We start from the raw sequence: 17,476 nt of genomic DNA, 5'->3' as shown, positions 1-17,476 counted from the left end.
ATCTATGACGCTATGATAGAGCAAACTTGTGTGCACTACTCGTGCAAAAAAAAAACAACAAAAAAAACCCCAGCACCCTTACCGTGCTTATAGTCACAACATTTACTTATTCTATAGTAAATACATATTAAGAAAAAAAGATATATTTAATATCCTACCTATTTACTTTTACATTATTATACCAGAAGAAATAAATTAATCAATTAACATACTAGATAAATAACAAATAATAGTTTTGCACTAGTGATGCTAGAGTGGATTAAATAGATCGCTCTTGTTCTCCCACTTCTGCTTGTGGAAAAAGCAGCGTTATACACTGAGAAAAGGGTTGCAATGTCATCAAGCACTTTTAAAATAATTTTTCATATTATATTGTTGTGGTTTTGTGATTTCTGTTGCTATTCCACATCAGAACATCACCCAGAACTGTGGCAGTTAGAGTTTGTGTCCTGGTTCCGTGTTACCGCCATTTGGGTGATTTTGGGTTCCTGGAGGAGAGGGGCAGCATCCCTGGAGGAGGAAGCGGGGTGGGACTCTGGACCAGATCCCAGCCATTCTCTGCCTCTGGCCATCTCAGCTTGCTGCAGAGCAAAGCACGTGTTGTCCTCGCACTGCCGTGGTTTGACTCCTACTTTGGTCTCTCTCTGTTTGGTTTGATTTGGTTATATTTGGTCAATTTCAGTTCTTCCTCAGATCGTTGCCATTGTGTTACCTCTTAGTTAAAACGATCTGCTCGCTCTCTGCCCTCCCCCCTCGACCGGAACGCGTGGCCTGGGGCTGACTGGGTTGCATGGCAAACTCCTTCCTTTTCTTTTTCTTTCCATCATTCCTTTGCCTCTCCTTTTTTCTTTCTCTTGGGGCCTGTGCCCCCTGCCATGGATTGATCCAGGGATAACCCCGTGACATTCATTGACCCAAACAATTTGAATGCAATTATCCTGATACTACTGCAATTTAATTCCAGCTTGAGATCTACTCTTCTCAGTTACCCCCAGCACCTTTAGCAAAGCTAGAATAATTCCTGATGACAGACCACATGCTCTGTGGTAGAAATGGTAGAATAATAAGTTTCACTTCATTTTCTCTCTCTAGCTAAGGCCCTTGGAAGTTATTCCTTCTGAATCACCTTTATGTTGGGAGAGTTTACTGTTAAGACAAGTTCGCAAAGTTATTCATAAAAGAACATCAAAACATCACAGCAACAGCCTTTGAGACACCACAACGTGAAACGTTTATAGATGTGTTGAACAACAAACAGCATAAAAATAACACATCAAAAGTGATTCATCTTGAATTTCTACATATTTTTCTCTTTCAAGTCCTGAATAGCAGACAGCCCTTTCTAATGAACTCATTTAATAAGTGGTTAACATTTTATTACCTCAACAATTTTATTATTTTCTGTCATGATGATTCCATGTGTAAAGAACTACTGTAGTCACAATCAAGATACTCTTATCATGTAGCTGAGACTGCTCTCTCTGCAGTGCAGTAAGTCACACCTGTTAGAATCCATGTAATTATACACTCCCATGGCTCAGAGTATATACAGGTTGTTAGAAACTTTATAGCCCGTGTCTGTCTAAAAAAACATTAAGACATCTACCAACTAACAGGAAAAGTATCTGTATTATGTGTACTTTTCCTCTGTCCTACACAGAATCTTGTTAAGAGCTCTACATCTGCTGGAATGCAGCTTTCCCATAAACACTGAAGCAAAACAAAGAAGAATGTTCAGTCATACCTTGAATATTCTTGTGGATATGGGGAAGAGTACCAGGTCTGAATTTCATACTTGCCAAATTCGATGACAGAGGGGCATCGAACTTGTGGATCAGGAGGTCCAGTCACCCCTACTTTCTATGCAAGAAGGAAAATCACAAAAACTTTATTTTTCCAAGTGAAAGATTTCTAAGCTAAAATAAATTACAATGCTCACATAGCTTCAATGCAAACTGACTCATCTGAACTTCATATTCCTTGGCATAATTTTTCCTCTTTTACAAGTATTTTCCACTGAACACTAAAAAACTAATTTACCTGCAGTGCTTGCTCCTGAATATCTCTAAATAACTCCATATCTTTTTCAGTTAAGACATCCTGGCTTCCAAAAAAACGCTCTTCGTTTTCCTGCTTTCCATCCCAGCCATCCTGATTGTCTGTAAATAAAAAAGAAAAACTTGTCATCACCTATATTTACAAAGGAGCACATACTTTTTAGTGCAGCACGATGCAGCCTCTATCTGCATTCAGTCACTTTGTTGAGTTTTGTAATAACATTTTCTACTTAGATCTGGGAACAAAAGAAAAACCATTTTTGAATTTCTAACCAGGTGAGAAGGAATGTCAGATATTTAACCAAAGATCATCACTTAGGATTTCATGTTACAAATGTCATCATGGTACTAATGAGACCACTGTGGATAAATGGCTTACCGCTGCACCTGTCAAACAAGGATCACAATTATTTAAATGCTATATTTGCTACAACTAAAATCAGGATGCTTATCACCCAAGCAACACCCTCCCACAAAACAAAGCAAACCAATGACCCAAAACTAATAACCCCAGCAAACAGAATAAAAAAAAAAGCAAAACAAGCGAAGTAGAACTACATTCAAGGAAGGGATGCTCTCCAGCAGGAAGACAAGCACTGCATGAAGCAAGCTCCTCTATGGGTAGGAAAAGGTAAGAAATGTTTGCATGTAAGCCTGATCAGAAAAAAGTCTTTCTGAAACATGTTTTCACACTTCTACATTCTTTCTTCTTCATTGCATTAGCTACGCCCTATGTTATTCCTTTCAACCATGACATTATTTAGCAAATTAATTTAGGTTATAAGCCAGCTCCTCATTACCAAAAGGACATTTTACTTGATAGTAATCATTCAGTCCCTAATCACATCTTGCCATCATAAAGTGGCAAAGGTCTCTTCTTCCCTTTTCCAGCTGCGACAATGCACCAAAGATAGCTGCATTTGAGTAACTTTCCAGCCTCCAACAACTCTCATCATTTCAGCATCCTAGCCTTTGCGAACATTTTTCCTGGAGTACAAAATACCTGCACTGGCAGAATGAAAAATCTTTACCTGTGGGCCACTCTGAAGTGCTAGATTTTCTGTTACCCTTTTTCCTTATCCTATACTGCTGAGAATAGTCTACCACTTCCCCTCGAGCTTTTCGTCCATCAGGGGAGGGAGTGAAGAATTTAGTAAGGCCATCTATAAGCCCTTTGGTTTTCTTGTTAAACTTCAAGGTAGCACTGCCATCTCTGCAGTAGTCCAACACTTCTGTCTGCTCCAGGTATCCTCCTTCTGATGATGCTGACTGGCTGGACAGAGTCATCTTACGCTTCCTACCCCGACCAGGGCCAGTTCGAACTTTGCTGAAGGGTGCTTTTGATCTAAAGAAACAGAAAGGGAAACATATGGTAAGAGCTGGTAAAGTGGTTTGGAGTGACTTACAGAGTGGATTAATGTCTTCCCTATTTATTTATGTATCACACGGAAGTTAAATGTGAACTAATTCTAAACACCTTGGTTCTGCACATTGAAAAGTTTGTGCAATTAATTTAAGTATAAATAACAGATATTTACTGAATTTAATAAATGAGATTACAGGAGATGGTAGACAGAATGAATACACAAAGTTTCAATTAAGATTTTTCAATTTATGTCTCTTTAAGCATCAGAAACAATGCAAAGCAAAGCTATTCTATCAGAAGAAGCAGCCATTCAGAATAACAGATCTGACAAAAACAGCAAAATAAATCAATGACTAGAAGGAACAGTTTGTAACAAAACAGCGAGCTATTGCAAAGAATAATAATGAAAAAAATCAAGGCACAAATAAACCGTGAGATTGCTTCATTCTTTTACATAACCCTTCAGAAATTTTGTATTAAAGAAAAATGAAAAACTTTTCATTGTAAAAAAAATAAATAAATCTCACGGAAAGCAGACATGACACTTCAGAAATGCTCACTGTCCTACAGAATCACACACCTCATTCCTCTTTATATAGAAACTTACGTTGCATTTTGATTCTTTAACCTGTTTTTGGGACGTCCTATTGGATTAGCGTAGCGTCGTTTTATCTGTGCTGCCTTCTTGTGTAAAAGTTTTCTTCCTTTCCTACGTGGCCGACATATTTGACATATCCACATACCTATAAAACACACAGTCTCCACTACTGAATGCAAAGAACATCAGCGTTGAAGAAAGGTACAACTAAAGGCCCCAGGCTTTCCAAAAGAAAGGGTAAGAATAGGATCAAAGGTCCTCTCCACAGATACACATGTAAGGAAAGTTACGCATAAACCAGCAATCTAAATTCATATTTGGTTAATTCCCACTCCCTCATACCCCATCACGATATATTTCCCACATCCATTTAAGAAGCCTCTTGAACTGGTAGCACATTGTCAGAAAAAATGTAAAAAAGTATCATTTTATTATTTATTATTTATTATATAGGACTTTTTTTTTCATTTATCAAGAAGAACCTTCCACAGATAACCTGTACTCTGATGGAAATAACAAGCTTGGTTACACTCCAGGATTCTCTACTGTCCAAGCAAATACTGTTTCAAAAACATACAAGCCAAACTCTTTCTGACGTACAAAGCTATTCTTTCAAATCAAAGCTGACCACCTTAATCTGCGTGGATCAATTTTATTCCCTCAGTTCTTGAAGTCTTTGTTTTTCAAAATTCTTCACAGAAAATAACGTATAGGAAGCAGAAACAGACAGGGGAAATTCTGGATGTTCAGCTCTGACCCTTCCCAAAGAAAACTTTAGTTTTTAATGCCTGAAAAGCACTAACGAAAAGAGCAAGTTAGAAGTAGCTAAAAGAGAATAAAGTGTGTTGAAGCACTTTCTAGCCACTGATCTCTTCTTACACCACATTAAATTACAGCTTTCATCACAAACTCCTCACCTTTTGGCATCCTGGTAAGAGGAGGATCACAGCACTCCATGTGAAAGCCACGGTCACATGAGTCACAAAATAGCATGTTATCCTGTTGAAGACAGATAAACTTAATCTCTTTTTGATGTGCATAAATCTCTCCATTAATTTGTCACCATCTGGGAGAATACACATGTATTTCTCACACTACTGACACTGTATTTGACAGGTGTCAGAAAGACTATAAAACAGAAGCTTCAAATACTTAACTCCAGAATTGTTTTATGTTATATTTTAACAGAACATTCACAAGGCTGATGTCATACTAAATCAGACCATACTCTACTGTACTCACAGCATTTTTGCCCTGATCTCGACAGGAACTGCAGGTTTTGCACTCAATACATTGCCATCGCAAGGCTTTGACTCGAACTGTCAGCTCTGGTGAGAACTTCAAACAAGAAGGATGACCTGTAGGAAATAGAGAATGTGATACAAGTAAAACCACCCTACTGCTGCTAATGATCACAGATAGCTCACAGAGAGTTCACTTTGTTAATCACATATTTCCATGAAGAAATGTGATTATTCAGATGCTTCTGTTTATAGATGCACCTACTCTTATCCACTTCTACATAGCGCCCTAGAAAGTAAATGGCAGGGCCATGTTCAAAAGCACACCAAGATATTTTTTCATAACTTAATTAAGTTATGCTAGTCATCATTACTGGATTTTTTCCAGAAACTTCCATGGAGTAAATGAACTACTTGTGTGTTAGGTTAACTTAAGTGTCTCTAGAACCAAGAGATTCAGTTCAACTAACTATATCATGTCACAGATGCATACTCCCAGTACGCATGGATCAGTGTCAGTCACTACACTAAACTTTTCTGCCACAGGTGACTGGGTTATTACCAGCAGCAATGTAAGTGGTCACCTACCACTGTTGCCACAGTCAGCACAAGAGATAAGCTCTTCAGGTTTCTTCTCCCGATTTTGCTCTTTTGTACCAAGGCAGAAACTGCAGATTGGAATTGGTTCAGCAACCGGCTACACGAGAAAAACAGACAACAAAATAACTCAGTATATCAAAGCAGCAAATTATATAATACACCAAATCACGTAGGCATTTACATCACATGTAAATATTATGTACTGCACACTGCGCTGGTTCTCACCACACAGTAAATACTGCACCAACACTGTAACCCAAAGAAAAGTTAGAATGCTAAAGAGAAAGAATTCCAGGCTCAAACAGAAAAGAAAACAGAATTCCAGGACTAGAGGAAACTTGGAAAAGCAAGAGCAGCAAATTAATATGTAAGAGAAAGAAAATTAGAGCATGTTGATGTCTCAATTTGTCACCAAATGAAGGAGCTATGAGGTGACACACACATGATCCCAGAACACAGCAATCTTAGAAATTCCCTTCATGTATCCAGGCAGCCACTGTCTCAGAAGTGTTTTATTAACTAAAATAAAATGTATCACATGGAACAATAACTACTACGATACCATTAACATGTGGATGAAAAGTGAAAATAAAAGGACATTTCTGCGCAAGAAATTACACAAGTGTCCTATTTAGCACTCAGAAGCAGCACATGAAAAGGTTTGTCCCCTCTGGAAAAGTTCAGGTCATTTAAACATTCCCTAAGAGATATTTAAGATAAGGAACAACACTTGCAAAATCATAGCTCGATATTAACCAGTCAGCAATACTTGTAAAGTTCTTGTGCCGTTGGACTGGCATTCTGTAACAGCTTCCTCAAAGAAGTAATGAGCACAGTAAACTGATTGGCTTAAATTAAAAATACTTGATCAACTAATGAGAGGGAAAGTACAGCCTTGCCTACAGTAACATTAAGTGCCGGATTAGGAATTTCTTTCTAATCCAATTCTGTGTTTTCCAAGAAAAGTCTGTGACTTACAGTTTTAAGAGCAAAGACACAAGTAGAAATTTTGACTTGTGTGAGCATACAAAATAAAAGCATTTGTTAGAATCACATTTAAAACCATGGAGCCACGAAAAGAAGTTAGATTATGGCAGGTTTCCAGGAACATACATTGCACGGCTGTATCATGTTACAGATTATAGAAACAGCTACATCCAGAATGGTTCCCTGCAGAAATCACCTTGTTCTATATTGCTTCTCATTCACACAGAAACGGGGAGATTCAAGCTGTGTCCCTACAATGATGTACAGATGCAGCATTCTTACAGGCTGAGATGTGCACCTGAAAACAGCCACTAGGTGGAAGCAACCAGAATAAATTCAGTCTGAACTAGGCCACGCAGCAAGGAATGACTGCTGGGGAACCAAAGCCTAACATCCCACATCCTGACTGCAAGTATTTATCCTTGCCTTTGGTAACTGTACATAGCTATGCAAAGCACACAGTCTTCAAGCGGGTGAGGAAAAGACAGCATCTTCACTTCCACAGGAAGTCAGGAAAGGATTCTCCACCCACAGTCATCCCAGTAATGTTGGCTAAAAATCACCTGTTTAGGGATCCTTTGTCATCTTTTAACACAGAAATGTCTCAGTTACACTGCACTTGTATTTGAAAATCGCTTATTAACGTTAATCAGTGCCTAATTTCATTTCTAATCACACCATGCAAGTTTCTATCCAACACCACCTCTACAAACTTCATACAGCTAGAGCAAAGTTTAACGATAGCCAGAAGAAAACCTAATTTGCAGGAAAAGATTATTCGCACATAAAAGTCATTCAAATGATCAAGTAGCCAAACCTTATATATTTATAATATATATATAAGCCAAACCTTATATATATATTATACATATATAAGCAGTTTTCTGCAGACTGACATAGGATTTCACAAAAAAAGAATTAAAAATTCCCCAAACACAGCAGGCCTCATTTAACAACAGCTACACTAATAGTTTGTGAAAGCAACCTTCTAGCAAAGCTGCAACCTTCTAGCAAAGCTGCAACCTTCTAGCAAAGCTGCAACATTCACACCGTTTTTCAGGAAAGCAGCAAAATATTTCAAGGATCCTCTGCAGGAAGTTTGAGAATTATTTATTCAGTCAAAGAGAATTTTATAAGGCGTCTGTAAGGACCAACAGTCTAGGTTAATCTTTTTCATCTCTTCTAGGTGGTACATCTGCATGCCCCATTCCCAAAGTCCTTCAAATCTGCATGCTCACACATAATCACTGTCCAGTCTTTGATCCTTCCAAAGCTAACCTTCACAATTCTGATGTTTTCCTGCGTTTACCACATAAGACAGACTGCAAACACACATTTAACAAGACTTACAAAGCAAACAGTTCAAGTTTGCGGGGAATTAGGCACTATTAGAAATCAAAATGTTTTAGAATAATTAATTAAATTGAAATGATGTTGAACAGATATAGAACTGCTACTCCTCTAAAGCTTCTCAGTGAAGGGTGTTATGCTAAAGACGGGAGAGACCTCACTGCTGCTCTGTTTGTTCAGCAAAGAACATCCTGGCAAGTGAGAAACGCAAGCACACAATAAGAATGAAAATAAGACTGGAAGCAGCCAGCTCAGTTTCGTACAGCAAATTTTTGGCAGACTTTCAACTCCTTCTGCTGTTTTTCTCACAAGAGCATCCATCTGCATGATGTCACCAGACTCAGTGAGGGAGGAAGCCAGAAAAAATTAGACTGACAGTGTCTTACAGGCTGCCAGCCTCTAAACACATGTTGTTACTATACAAAGGATGTCTACAAACCAAACATGCTCTACACAAACCATATCCTCTCCCTTTAGGAGACTTCAAAAATGTACCTAAGGGGGAGAAGAAACAAACAAACAAACAAACAAACAAACAAACAAAATCAGTTTTGGCCAATCCATCTGCTCTTCTCTTCTTAATTCAGGAAAACTGAGTTAGGAAGCTACTCAAAACTGACAGATAAGCTTTCGTAGCAAACTCTGCAGCCCACGCTGTCAGTGCTAATTGTCAATAACCTGAACGCACAACCTACTGCAAACATTTTAGTACCACAGACTCACTAGATACCAGGACTGTGTTTGCTCCATCATTACACATCTGCCTGTTGGCATCACTTAGGTGTAAAGACAAAGCTAGAGTAAAAGAAACACACACATTCACCCCCAGTTTTTTGTTTCTTTTTTTTTTTTACTTTGCTGTTTAAGACATCCTGAATGTTTATCAGCTCTCCAGTGAGAGAATCTACCATAATCAGTGCTTAGAGAACCACTGCCACTACAGTATCTTAGAATCCTAGCCAGAAGTTCCTATCTAGGAGCACTGACAGATGGCTTCTTAGAATTCATGCTAGGCCATAGGTTTTTGTTAGCCTCTGTCCTGGTTTTGGTTGGCATAAATTTTCTTCCCAGTAACTGGTATGGTGCTGCTTTGGGCTGGGTTTCAGGTTACCAAAGCTCTTTTACAGATAATGTTTTGTTGTTATTGTACATAGTGAAAAAAAAACAACAACCAAAACCAAAACAAAACAACCAACATAATTTGGGAAATAATATTAAAGTAAACTTTGTGCTGAAGAAAACATAAGTAAACTGTAATAGCCTTTTGTGTGCCTATTAAAACAACATGCGTGTATGTCTGCCTATGGAGATATTCTGTCTCTAACTCACTTAGCTGAGTCTGTCTTAGGGAAGCATGTTTAAATGGAAGGAAAGCCTAAAACTGTTTTATTCTACCATCACTTTGACATAACACAAAATTGCTGGGAAAGCAGGGAAAGGGCAGAATGACAGCAGATTATTTTCTTCCTCCCCGCTGTTTCCTCCCTTGTTACATAACACATTTAACTCTGGAGTCAAGCTGTCATTTATTTAGCAATGTTCTCCATCATCCATCCATCCTGTCTGTCCGTGCTTTATGACTCTGCAGTAAATAAGATTCCTTTCATAGCCAAACTTCAGAGATACATCTTTCCATATCCATTAATAATTGCCAGAACAAAATGAACTATCAACAGGGATTCAGCCAACACAGTGGTCCAATCTCACACTTTTTAGAAAGTTAACATTAACCTTCACCTGAAGGTGTGTCAGCACATGCCATTACAAATCCTTTCCCTCAGCAGTACCCCACTGCCATCACTCCATCATAACACTTCATGTCTTCCCACAGTCACAAGCCTTTGCTTAAGTTAACAATTCTCCAAATTCTGACAGATCACCTCTTGGTATCATCATGCTTTATTTCATCCTAAGGGCATTATTTCAAAGCATCCATTTAAAGTTGTTCATGATAGTAACATTTCCGACACGCTTACATTTGCTCTATTATTATGAGCTACTTCACCTGTTCACTAATCAAGCAAATCAAGTTCAAGGTAATTTTTTTTAGCACTTGGGTTTCCAGAGTTACAGAGTACAGATGGAGACCATCTGTTATCAACCACAATTATTTAGACAGAAAGAACTACAACCACTCTTCCAAGGAGCCAGCTGGAAGAGAGAGAATCCTAATCCTCCTCCAGCTGGTAGCCAAAGCTTGAAGAGCACCTGTGGAGAACACTGGTGAGCTCACAAAATGGAATCACAATGCTCCAGTTGCTGATACTTTTTGTACTCCACCCAGAACAGACCAATCCAAAAATAACTTCCTTACCAGTACTGGGACAGCAATTTGTTTTAAGATATGGAATGAACAGGTATTTACTCAAAACAGACACAATGTTAAAGCAACAACTGCATGCTTAATTCCTCCAAAACAACTATGAGGCCTTTTAAGCATACCAACTTTTCAAAAAGATACAAGAAGTTTGCCTTCACTAGGTAAACACCACGATGTGATAAGGTGATTCAGACCTACTGTTTGCTATAGGGAAAGCCTACAAGATGCTGCATTTATAGTAACCCCTATACAGTTAACATCCTGAAACTGAGAAACAGACATGCTGTAAGAACATATGAAAAACCAGCACAAGGAATCTACTCTGAAGTGTTTGTTCTCTTTCAGCCAGAGGCACACTCCTCACTTTTTTGTTTTCCAGGGAGCACTTTCTGAATGTTTTTTTCTCTCCTGGCTGCACTGCCAGGAGAGTCAATATTTTGGTATTTACATCTACCACATCCCAGTTTTAAATGGCATATAAGACTGTCTCACAGTGTAACTGGAAACTGCACTGTAACTGTGGGATTGCGTTATTTGGAATCTAGCTTGTATTGTTCGCTCCCTACAGATGTGGGAAGAAAAGCCACTAACAGATAACTGACTCAGTGCACAATGTTCTTTGCTCCATGCTCACCATCTCTTTGGCTAACCCAACACAAGAGGCCTGCCATCTATGCTTCCTCACATACAGGTATTCTGAAGAGGTGGTGTTTGCCTGGTACTTAGGCAAGCAGCAGCAACTCAACAGTCCTCTCTTTCCTTTACATCTAGGTACTGCAACGATTTGCTATTCCCTCTCCTACCTTTCTTCCTTTGTGTGGATGTTACCAGTCTGTTACTTACCACACAATCAATGCCAAATTCAGTTACAGTCAGAAGAATTACTACGATACAATGAAGTGCAATTCCCATTCTACCTCCTAAAGTAATGGAAACCGAAAGAAAAAAGTGTTTCTTCCTTAAAGTGAAGGTCACTCAAAGACAATTATCATTTTTTTAGTCAGTCACTGTCACTAACAGATAAGCCAGTTTCTGCACTGGACTCTACCCATCAATGGGCTTTGCTCTATTTGCTTGTTTTCATCCAAGTTGTGTCTTTAGGCTAGAGATATCAAAACTTTACTGCCATCAGCACACCACTGATACCTGATGAACCATGATAACTTGATCGTAATTTGCACCCTCAGTACTGTGATGTGGTATTTACATAAGTCGAGGAAGAAAGATGGTGGAAAAAAAGTAAATAATATTTACGAAACAAACTTCTACGGTACCGTTTTATATTAATTTTATTTAAGAAGTTTAAGTGTCAACTTTCACACAGGCAAATATACGTAACTGAATATTTACTTTTAGGTACCTAAACCAAGTGATGCTTTTGTCAAACACAGACAGGTAAGCACTTTCTAAATGAAACAATGAACTATTGCACCCTTAAGAATCCTAAGTTTGGACACAAATACATAAAGCGTTCTCAAGAGGATGTTAAAGACCAAACAGTACAAGGATAAAAGAAGATAAGAGTGATTATTGAAAAATGTCAGTAGAATTTAGCAGTTCTGGGAGACCAAGGGTTCGTTCATACTGCCAAAACCACATCAAGAGCTGAACTAAAGAAAAGTGATATTGCTGAAAAAGCTATGCTGAATAATTCCCTTAACGAAAACAAAACAACCTCACCACTCTCAAGTACCCAGCAAGAAAACTACTACACCTCAGCATGCATTTGCACACACCTAACTGGTTGAGATGCAGTAAGACAGTAGAAGGGAGGAAGATTATCACAACATCTGCATAAAGAAAAAAATATGTGTTAAAAATCCTGCAGAACAGGAATGATCTTTTGGCTTCCACTGACATGCCAGCTAATGCTGACAGAATTTACATACATGTTTTTGTATCATATCTTCAAAATTACTCAAGAAACTTAGTATGAAACTCAGTATGAGTTACGCAGCATGAAGACAGTGCAAGAGTAGAAATGTGGAATCTTAATATTAAAGATAAAAAAAAATAAGTCAGAATTGAGTGAAGAAACCCTCTGCAATATTTCTACTATAGCTAATGTTTAAAAGCTTACAGTAAGACCTTCTAAACCTAACAACCATCCATGCTGCATTCAAGCTCCTCAGACTTGAGCAGGTCAAGAAGAAATAAGTAGAATATATTACAGCCTAAACACAAACAAACCTCAAAAAGATTTAGTATTTATGGTAGCCCATATCAACGGCCAATCTGATCTATACTGCTCTATGACAAAAACAGGAAACACTTCATCTGAAAGAGTATCAAACTGGTCCTGGGTTTTGACAGATGACCGATTAGGCTGTGAAACACACACAGCCAATAGTAATATGTATAGCTAGTATATCCCACCCTCAGTCCAGCTCCCACATCTATGAGACTTGTTTATTATCAGTTTTCTTTGCTGATTTCATTTCAGACAGAGTTGAAGAAGTACACAGGAAACATATTTAGATGGAGAACTTGAAAAAGCTACTGGAATTTTCAGCATATTATTACATTCCACCAGCCTACAACACAGCTCTATCAACTACTCCGTCCATAACAAAATACCCACAATTAAAATTTCAGACAATCTTTACTGGTATCAAAGCAGCTGTACAGATTTGTTAGGAAGAAGATTCCTACAGTAACTTTAAGTCTTCAAATCCTAAGAGATCAGAAATACGTCCTCCCCCTGCTGAGTGAAACTGATTAGGAAAACTGTGAGCAGAACATTCAAAAACCTCATCACTGAAGAGGTCAACAACAACAACAACAAAAAAATCCATCCAAAAATATATATATTATGGATAGAAAAAGTTATTTTTAAGTTGTAAAACTCCTGGAGACTCCTGCATAAATATGATTAGTGGCAAATAGATGTTGAATAAACAAAGACTTCAGTCTTACTCTGCTTCCACAGCAGTATGAAAATTATAGGAAAGATACTGACTGGGTATCAGTGTCAATGCAACAACTTGATCTTGAGGCTGGAGAGGAGTCAAAGACCTTAGGCACACAGAAGGATGGAAGAAAGGGGAAAAAGGAAACATGAAAATAGGAGAAAACAACAGAGAAGTGCTTTGATTTATATAATGAGCTACATTCAAGGATGGGTAGAAGGCACACAAAAGAGTAGTAGCTCATGATTGCTCATTACAGCACTTCCTTTGCTCTCCACATCCTCTGATTTCACTCCTCCTTTCAACTGCTGTAACCCATGTACCTTCTCTTCATACTTAACAACAAAGCTGCATGAGGACAAAAACTGAATTCTTCACTGTGAACGCTTAAAGCCTCTATGACAAGATCTGGCACCAGCAGCACATTGGTACTTCGCAGTGTTAGCTGTACTCAGATAAGCTTTTAAAGTGGCAGTCAAATTAAAACACAGAAATAAGATAATCTCAAGTTGGCTTTACCAATCTACCCTATTTTAAAGCAACTTAAAGTGAGGAGACAAGCGAGCCTGTTTTTCTATTGTAACCACGTGGTAAGCCCGTCATGTTTCTACACAGCAGTACTGAGCACACAAGAGGTAATTTCTCCACAGTACTTCATTTGCAGTTTCCAGGTCCAATGTACAAATTACCATCTATACAAGTCTCTCTGGTCATGCTCAGAAATTCAAAGGATCCTTAAAGTACATTTGCTGTTCCTGTTTTACCAGATGCAAGTTAAACAAACTGACCTCAAACTGTGATCGTATAGTGACACATTTCACCAACTGTACAAAAATGCCCAGTAAATTGGGTCTTACCTTATCTTTTTCATGGGGAAGGAGACACACTGGAGGCAGACAGGAAAGAGACTCAAAACTCTCCTTCCCATCAGCATTAGTGGTTGCTTTAGTGTTGAGTTGGTACAGAGGTCCATCTTTAAGGAGCCTGCCATGGCCAACTGCACGTTTGACAGCTAATCGTAGTTGCTGGTGAAAAATGGAGGCAGCACTACCTCCAAATAACGCAGACACATCTTTCTGACCTTTCAGAAAACGCTCAATGTTCTTCAAGGATGAGCCACTGGACTCACCCAAGCCCTCAATTGCCCGTTTGATAAGTTTATTCCAGTCCACATTTGGTTTACCATCCAACTTTCCATGGTTCCGAGGCTTCGGAAGTGCTATTCTCCCAGGGTTGTCAGGATCCTTGTAGGAGTTGAGACCCTTGTTGGAGACTTTTAAAATAGTTCCATCTTTAACGCTCAACTCTAACTGTTCCAGAACAGTTTTGCGATCCAAGCCATGTGATGAAGACACTGCATTGCATATCCTTTCTTCTGAAGGACGCTGTTTTTGCTTCTTTACCTTTTTGATTGCCTCCAAAATCCACTCCGTATACAGGGGGTTGGCGAGCTTTACCATGGTGAAGACTTCTGTATATCCATAGAGTCGTTATCCTTTATCCTGATGCTGAACAAGTTTCACACAATGGGAAAACAGATTCTCGGATGATGGGAAACAGCTAACCATAGCATACACGTTTTCTGTTCTGAATTACTTCTCCTTTCTCAAACATTAAGTGTTGTCACACTGGGGGGAAGAAAGCAAAACAATTAGAAATTTCCTAATTCTCTCCAATAAATGCAGTAACAGCTTCTCAAGGTTTTTCCACAGAGATATAAAGATTTCAGTGCATCTCACCTCAGCTTCTGGTCTGCACGCTCACAATTAGAAGAACTGTAACGTTACACCTGGAAGAGAAAGAGATATTTGAAATTAACAATTAAAAAACATAAATAACAGCCAACATTAATTCACTGCACACACAGAGCAAAGTTTTAATCCGTTACTACGGTTGTTACATAGAAGTAACAATTAAGGTTCTATCTTCACTGCTGAGAAACAGTGGTTTAATATTGGAAAAATTAATTCTATACAACCTTGAGGATGGAAAAAAAAAAAAGTGCTCTTCTTGTTTTGATCTATAAAGTTGGCATAAATTCTACTCCAACTTTTATATCAATGCTGAGCACAACCTACACCAACATTAAATATATATATATATGTCAAGGATCTATTGGCAAAAAAACCCACAACCAAACAATAACAACCCAAACCAGCAGCTCTTTTCATTTCTGCACACACTGCTTGAAATTTGAACAGAAAACAGTAGGAATAATCAAGAGTCCTGAGCAAACAGCGAGGAACTCTCAGAACTCTTCCAGGAGCACAAATCGTAGCCCTGACTCCCCTCCTGCTGAGAAAAGCTGAGACAGTTGTTCCATCGGTAAAAAAAGGTAAAAACACAGCTTGAGATTGTAATTAAATATTCTACTTCTACAGACCGTAGAAGAGACAACAGTAAAATCCTCCACGGATGAAGCACACTTGAGGACAAAGTAACAAGTGATCATATAGAAATGAAAAAGGAGTGCTTATGTCACTGCTAATTAGAGATGCAGATGTAAGGGTTCTACTTCATAGTCTTTAGTTCTCTTCAACAAAGACTTTTCCTTAGTGTGGTAACAGCGCCTGTGTAAAAGTACACAAACCCTGAAGAATTCACGATCTATTTATTAAAATGGATAACATTTTTCTTCAAGGCAGGTTTCATTCATAAGCCAGCCAGCACCGTTCTCTTCCATTTTGGTTTCTAGCAAGTATTCAGGAAGTTATCAATGCACTGAACGTATTTACATACAGACATCAAACTCCACAGCTCCAGGCAGCCAGTACCAGAAGGACTCAAAACTACTGTTTAGCACTAACGTCCGTGCCTGGAGTTTTCCTTTTTTTTATACCCAGCCGGCAGCAACCACAGAAGGCACGGCTCCGGGCCCGGCTCGTTACGTAACCGCCCGGTCAGACCGGGGCGACGCCAGGACCGTCCCGACGCTGCTCGCTCAGCGCGCGGAGCACGGCCCTGCACCTGCTACAGCTCAAGCCCATCCCTCTCCCGGACGGGCCCCAAGCGCGGCGCCCCGCCTCAGCCGAGAGAGTCGCACCGGGGAATCGGGAGACGCGTGCCCGGGCCGCAGCGCCCGAACCAGCCAGGCGCCGCGCCGCTCCCCACCCCCCCGCGGCCGGGCAGCGCACCCGGCGCCTGCACCGCTCCGGCCGGGCCCGCGCGCGCCTCATCCGCGCTCCTTCGCGCCGGAGCTGAAGCGCAGCCCGACCGCGAGCCCGCAGCCCGACCGCGAGCCTCATCCGCGCCCGTCCGAGCTGAGCGCCCGGCAGGGCCCAGGGCGGCGAGCAGCCGGGTCCGGGCCTGGCGCAGAGCGGCGGCGGGGCCGGAACAGGCCGCGAGCCCGGGGAGCCCGGCGGGCCTTCCCCTTCCTCGGGCCGCGGGGCCTGCCGGACGCCCGTCCCCGTGTTACCCGGCACCGGGCGACGGAGACGGGAAGATCCCGCCGGCGCTACTCACCGAAGACTGCGAGAGACGGGAACCAAGAAGCAAAGGCCGAACGGCGGCGAAGCCCGAAACTGACACGGCGGCCATCTTGGGTCCGGAGCTCTGCGACGGGGGGAGGGGGCGCAGCAGCGGAACAGCCCGCGGCGGGCGGGGGCGCCGCCCGGGAACAGCGCAGCGGGCAGGAGCGTCGGCCGCGGCCTGGAGGGGCTGCGGGGTCCGGGAGGCGGGGCGGCTGCGGGAGCGGCCCGGAGCGCGGGGCGGGATGGGCTGCTCGGAAGCGGCGCTGCGGCGGGAGAGCTGCGCGCACCGGGGCCGGGGGGCTGTCGGCGCGGTGGGGCTGTCGGCGCGGTGGGGCTCCCCGCCGCCCGGAGTTGTGAGGGAACGGCCCGGGCGGACCGTCGTGAAAAGGTAGGACGAATATCTGCCTCGTAGGCGGAATGAAGCGGTGTGTTCTGCAGCGCCTGCCCCTCGTTCGGTGACCGGGCGTCTTGTTCAGGCAATTTCAGTAACTTTCTGACATACATCCTGGGACGAGGTTTTTCAGTACAGAAGAAAACGTTCGGTGTGAAATAAAAGCGTAATTTCCAGAGAACAGCGT

The 17,476-nt window shown here is 40.9% G+C and overlaps 1 protein-coding gene across 1 annotated transcript in view; it reads right to left on the bottom strand.

Moving 5' to 3' along the window:
• The window catches only part of KAT6A (lysine acetyltransferase 6A), a 28,844-nt gene extending 11,838 nt beyond the window's left edge, over positions 1-17,006 (bottom strand). Inside the window, exons 1-10 of the mRNA XM_072357224.1 lie at positions 16,891-17,006; positions 15,168-15,217; positions 14,286-15,056; positions 5,851-5,959; positions 5,264-5,379; positions 4,939-5,020; positions 4,031-4,166; positions 3,089-3,402; positions 2,041-2,159; positions 1,745-1,860 (exon numbers count right to left, since the gene is read on the bottom strand). Coding sequence (XP_072213325.1) covers positions 1,745-1,860; positions 2,041-2,159; positions 3,089-3,402; positions 4,031-4,166; positions 4,939-5,020; positions 5,264-5,379; positions 5,851-5,959; positions 14,286-14,888 — 1,595 coding nt within the window. The 5' untranslated portion in view covers positions 14,889-15,056; positions 15,168-15,217; positions 16,891-17,006. The remainder of the gene's footprint in view (positions 1-1,744; positions 1,861-2,040; positions 2,160-3,088; positions 3,403-4,030; positions 4,167-4,938; positions 5,021-5,263; positions 5,380-5,850; positions 5,960-14,285; positions 15,057-15,167; positions 15,218-16,890) is intronic.
• Positions 17,007-17,476: the final 470 nt, after the last annotated feature.

Source organism: Excalfactoria chinensis, chromosome 25, assembly GCF_039878825.1.
Source record: "Excalfactoria chinensis isolate bCotChi1 chromosome 25, bCotChi1.hap2, whole genome shotgun sequence".
NCBI lineage: Eukaryota > Metazoa > Chordata > Aves > Galliformes > Phasianidae > Excalfactoria > Excalfactoria chinensis.
Note: the sequence above shows the minus strand (reverse complement) of the source record. Positions and strands in the feature narration are given on the sequence as shown.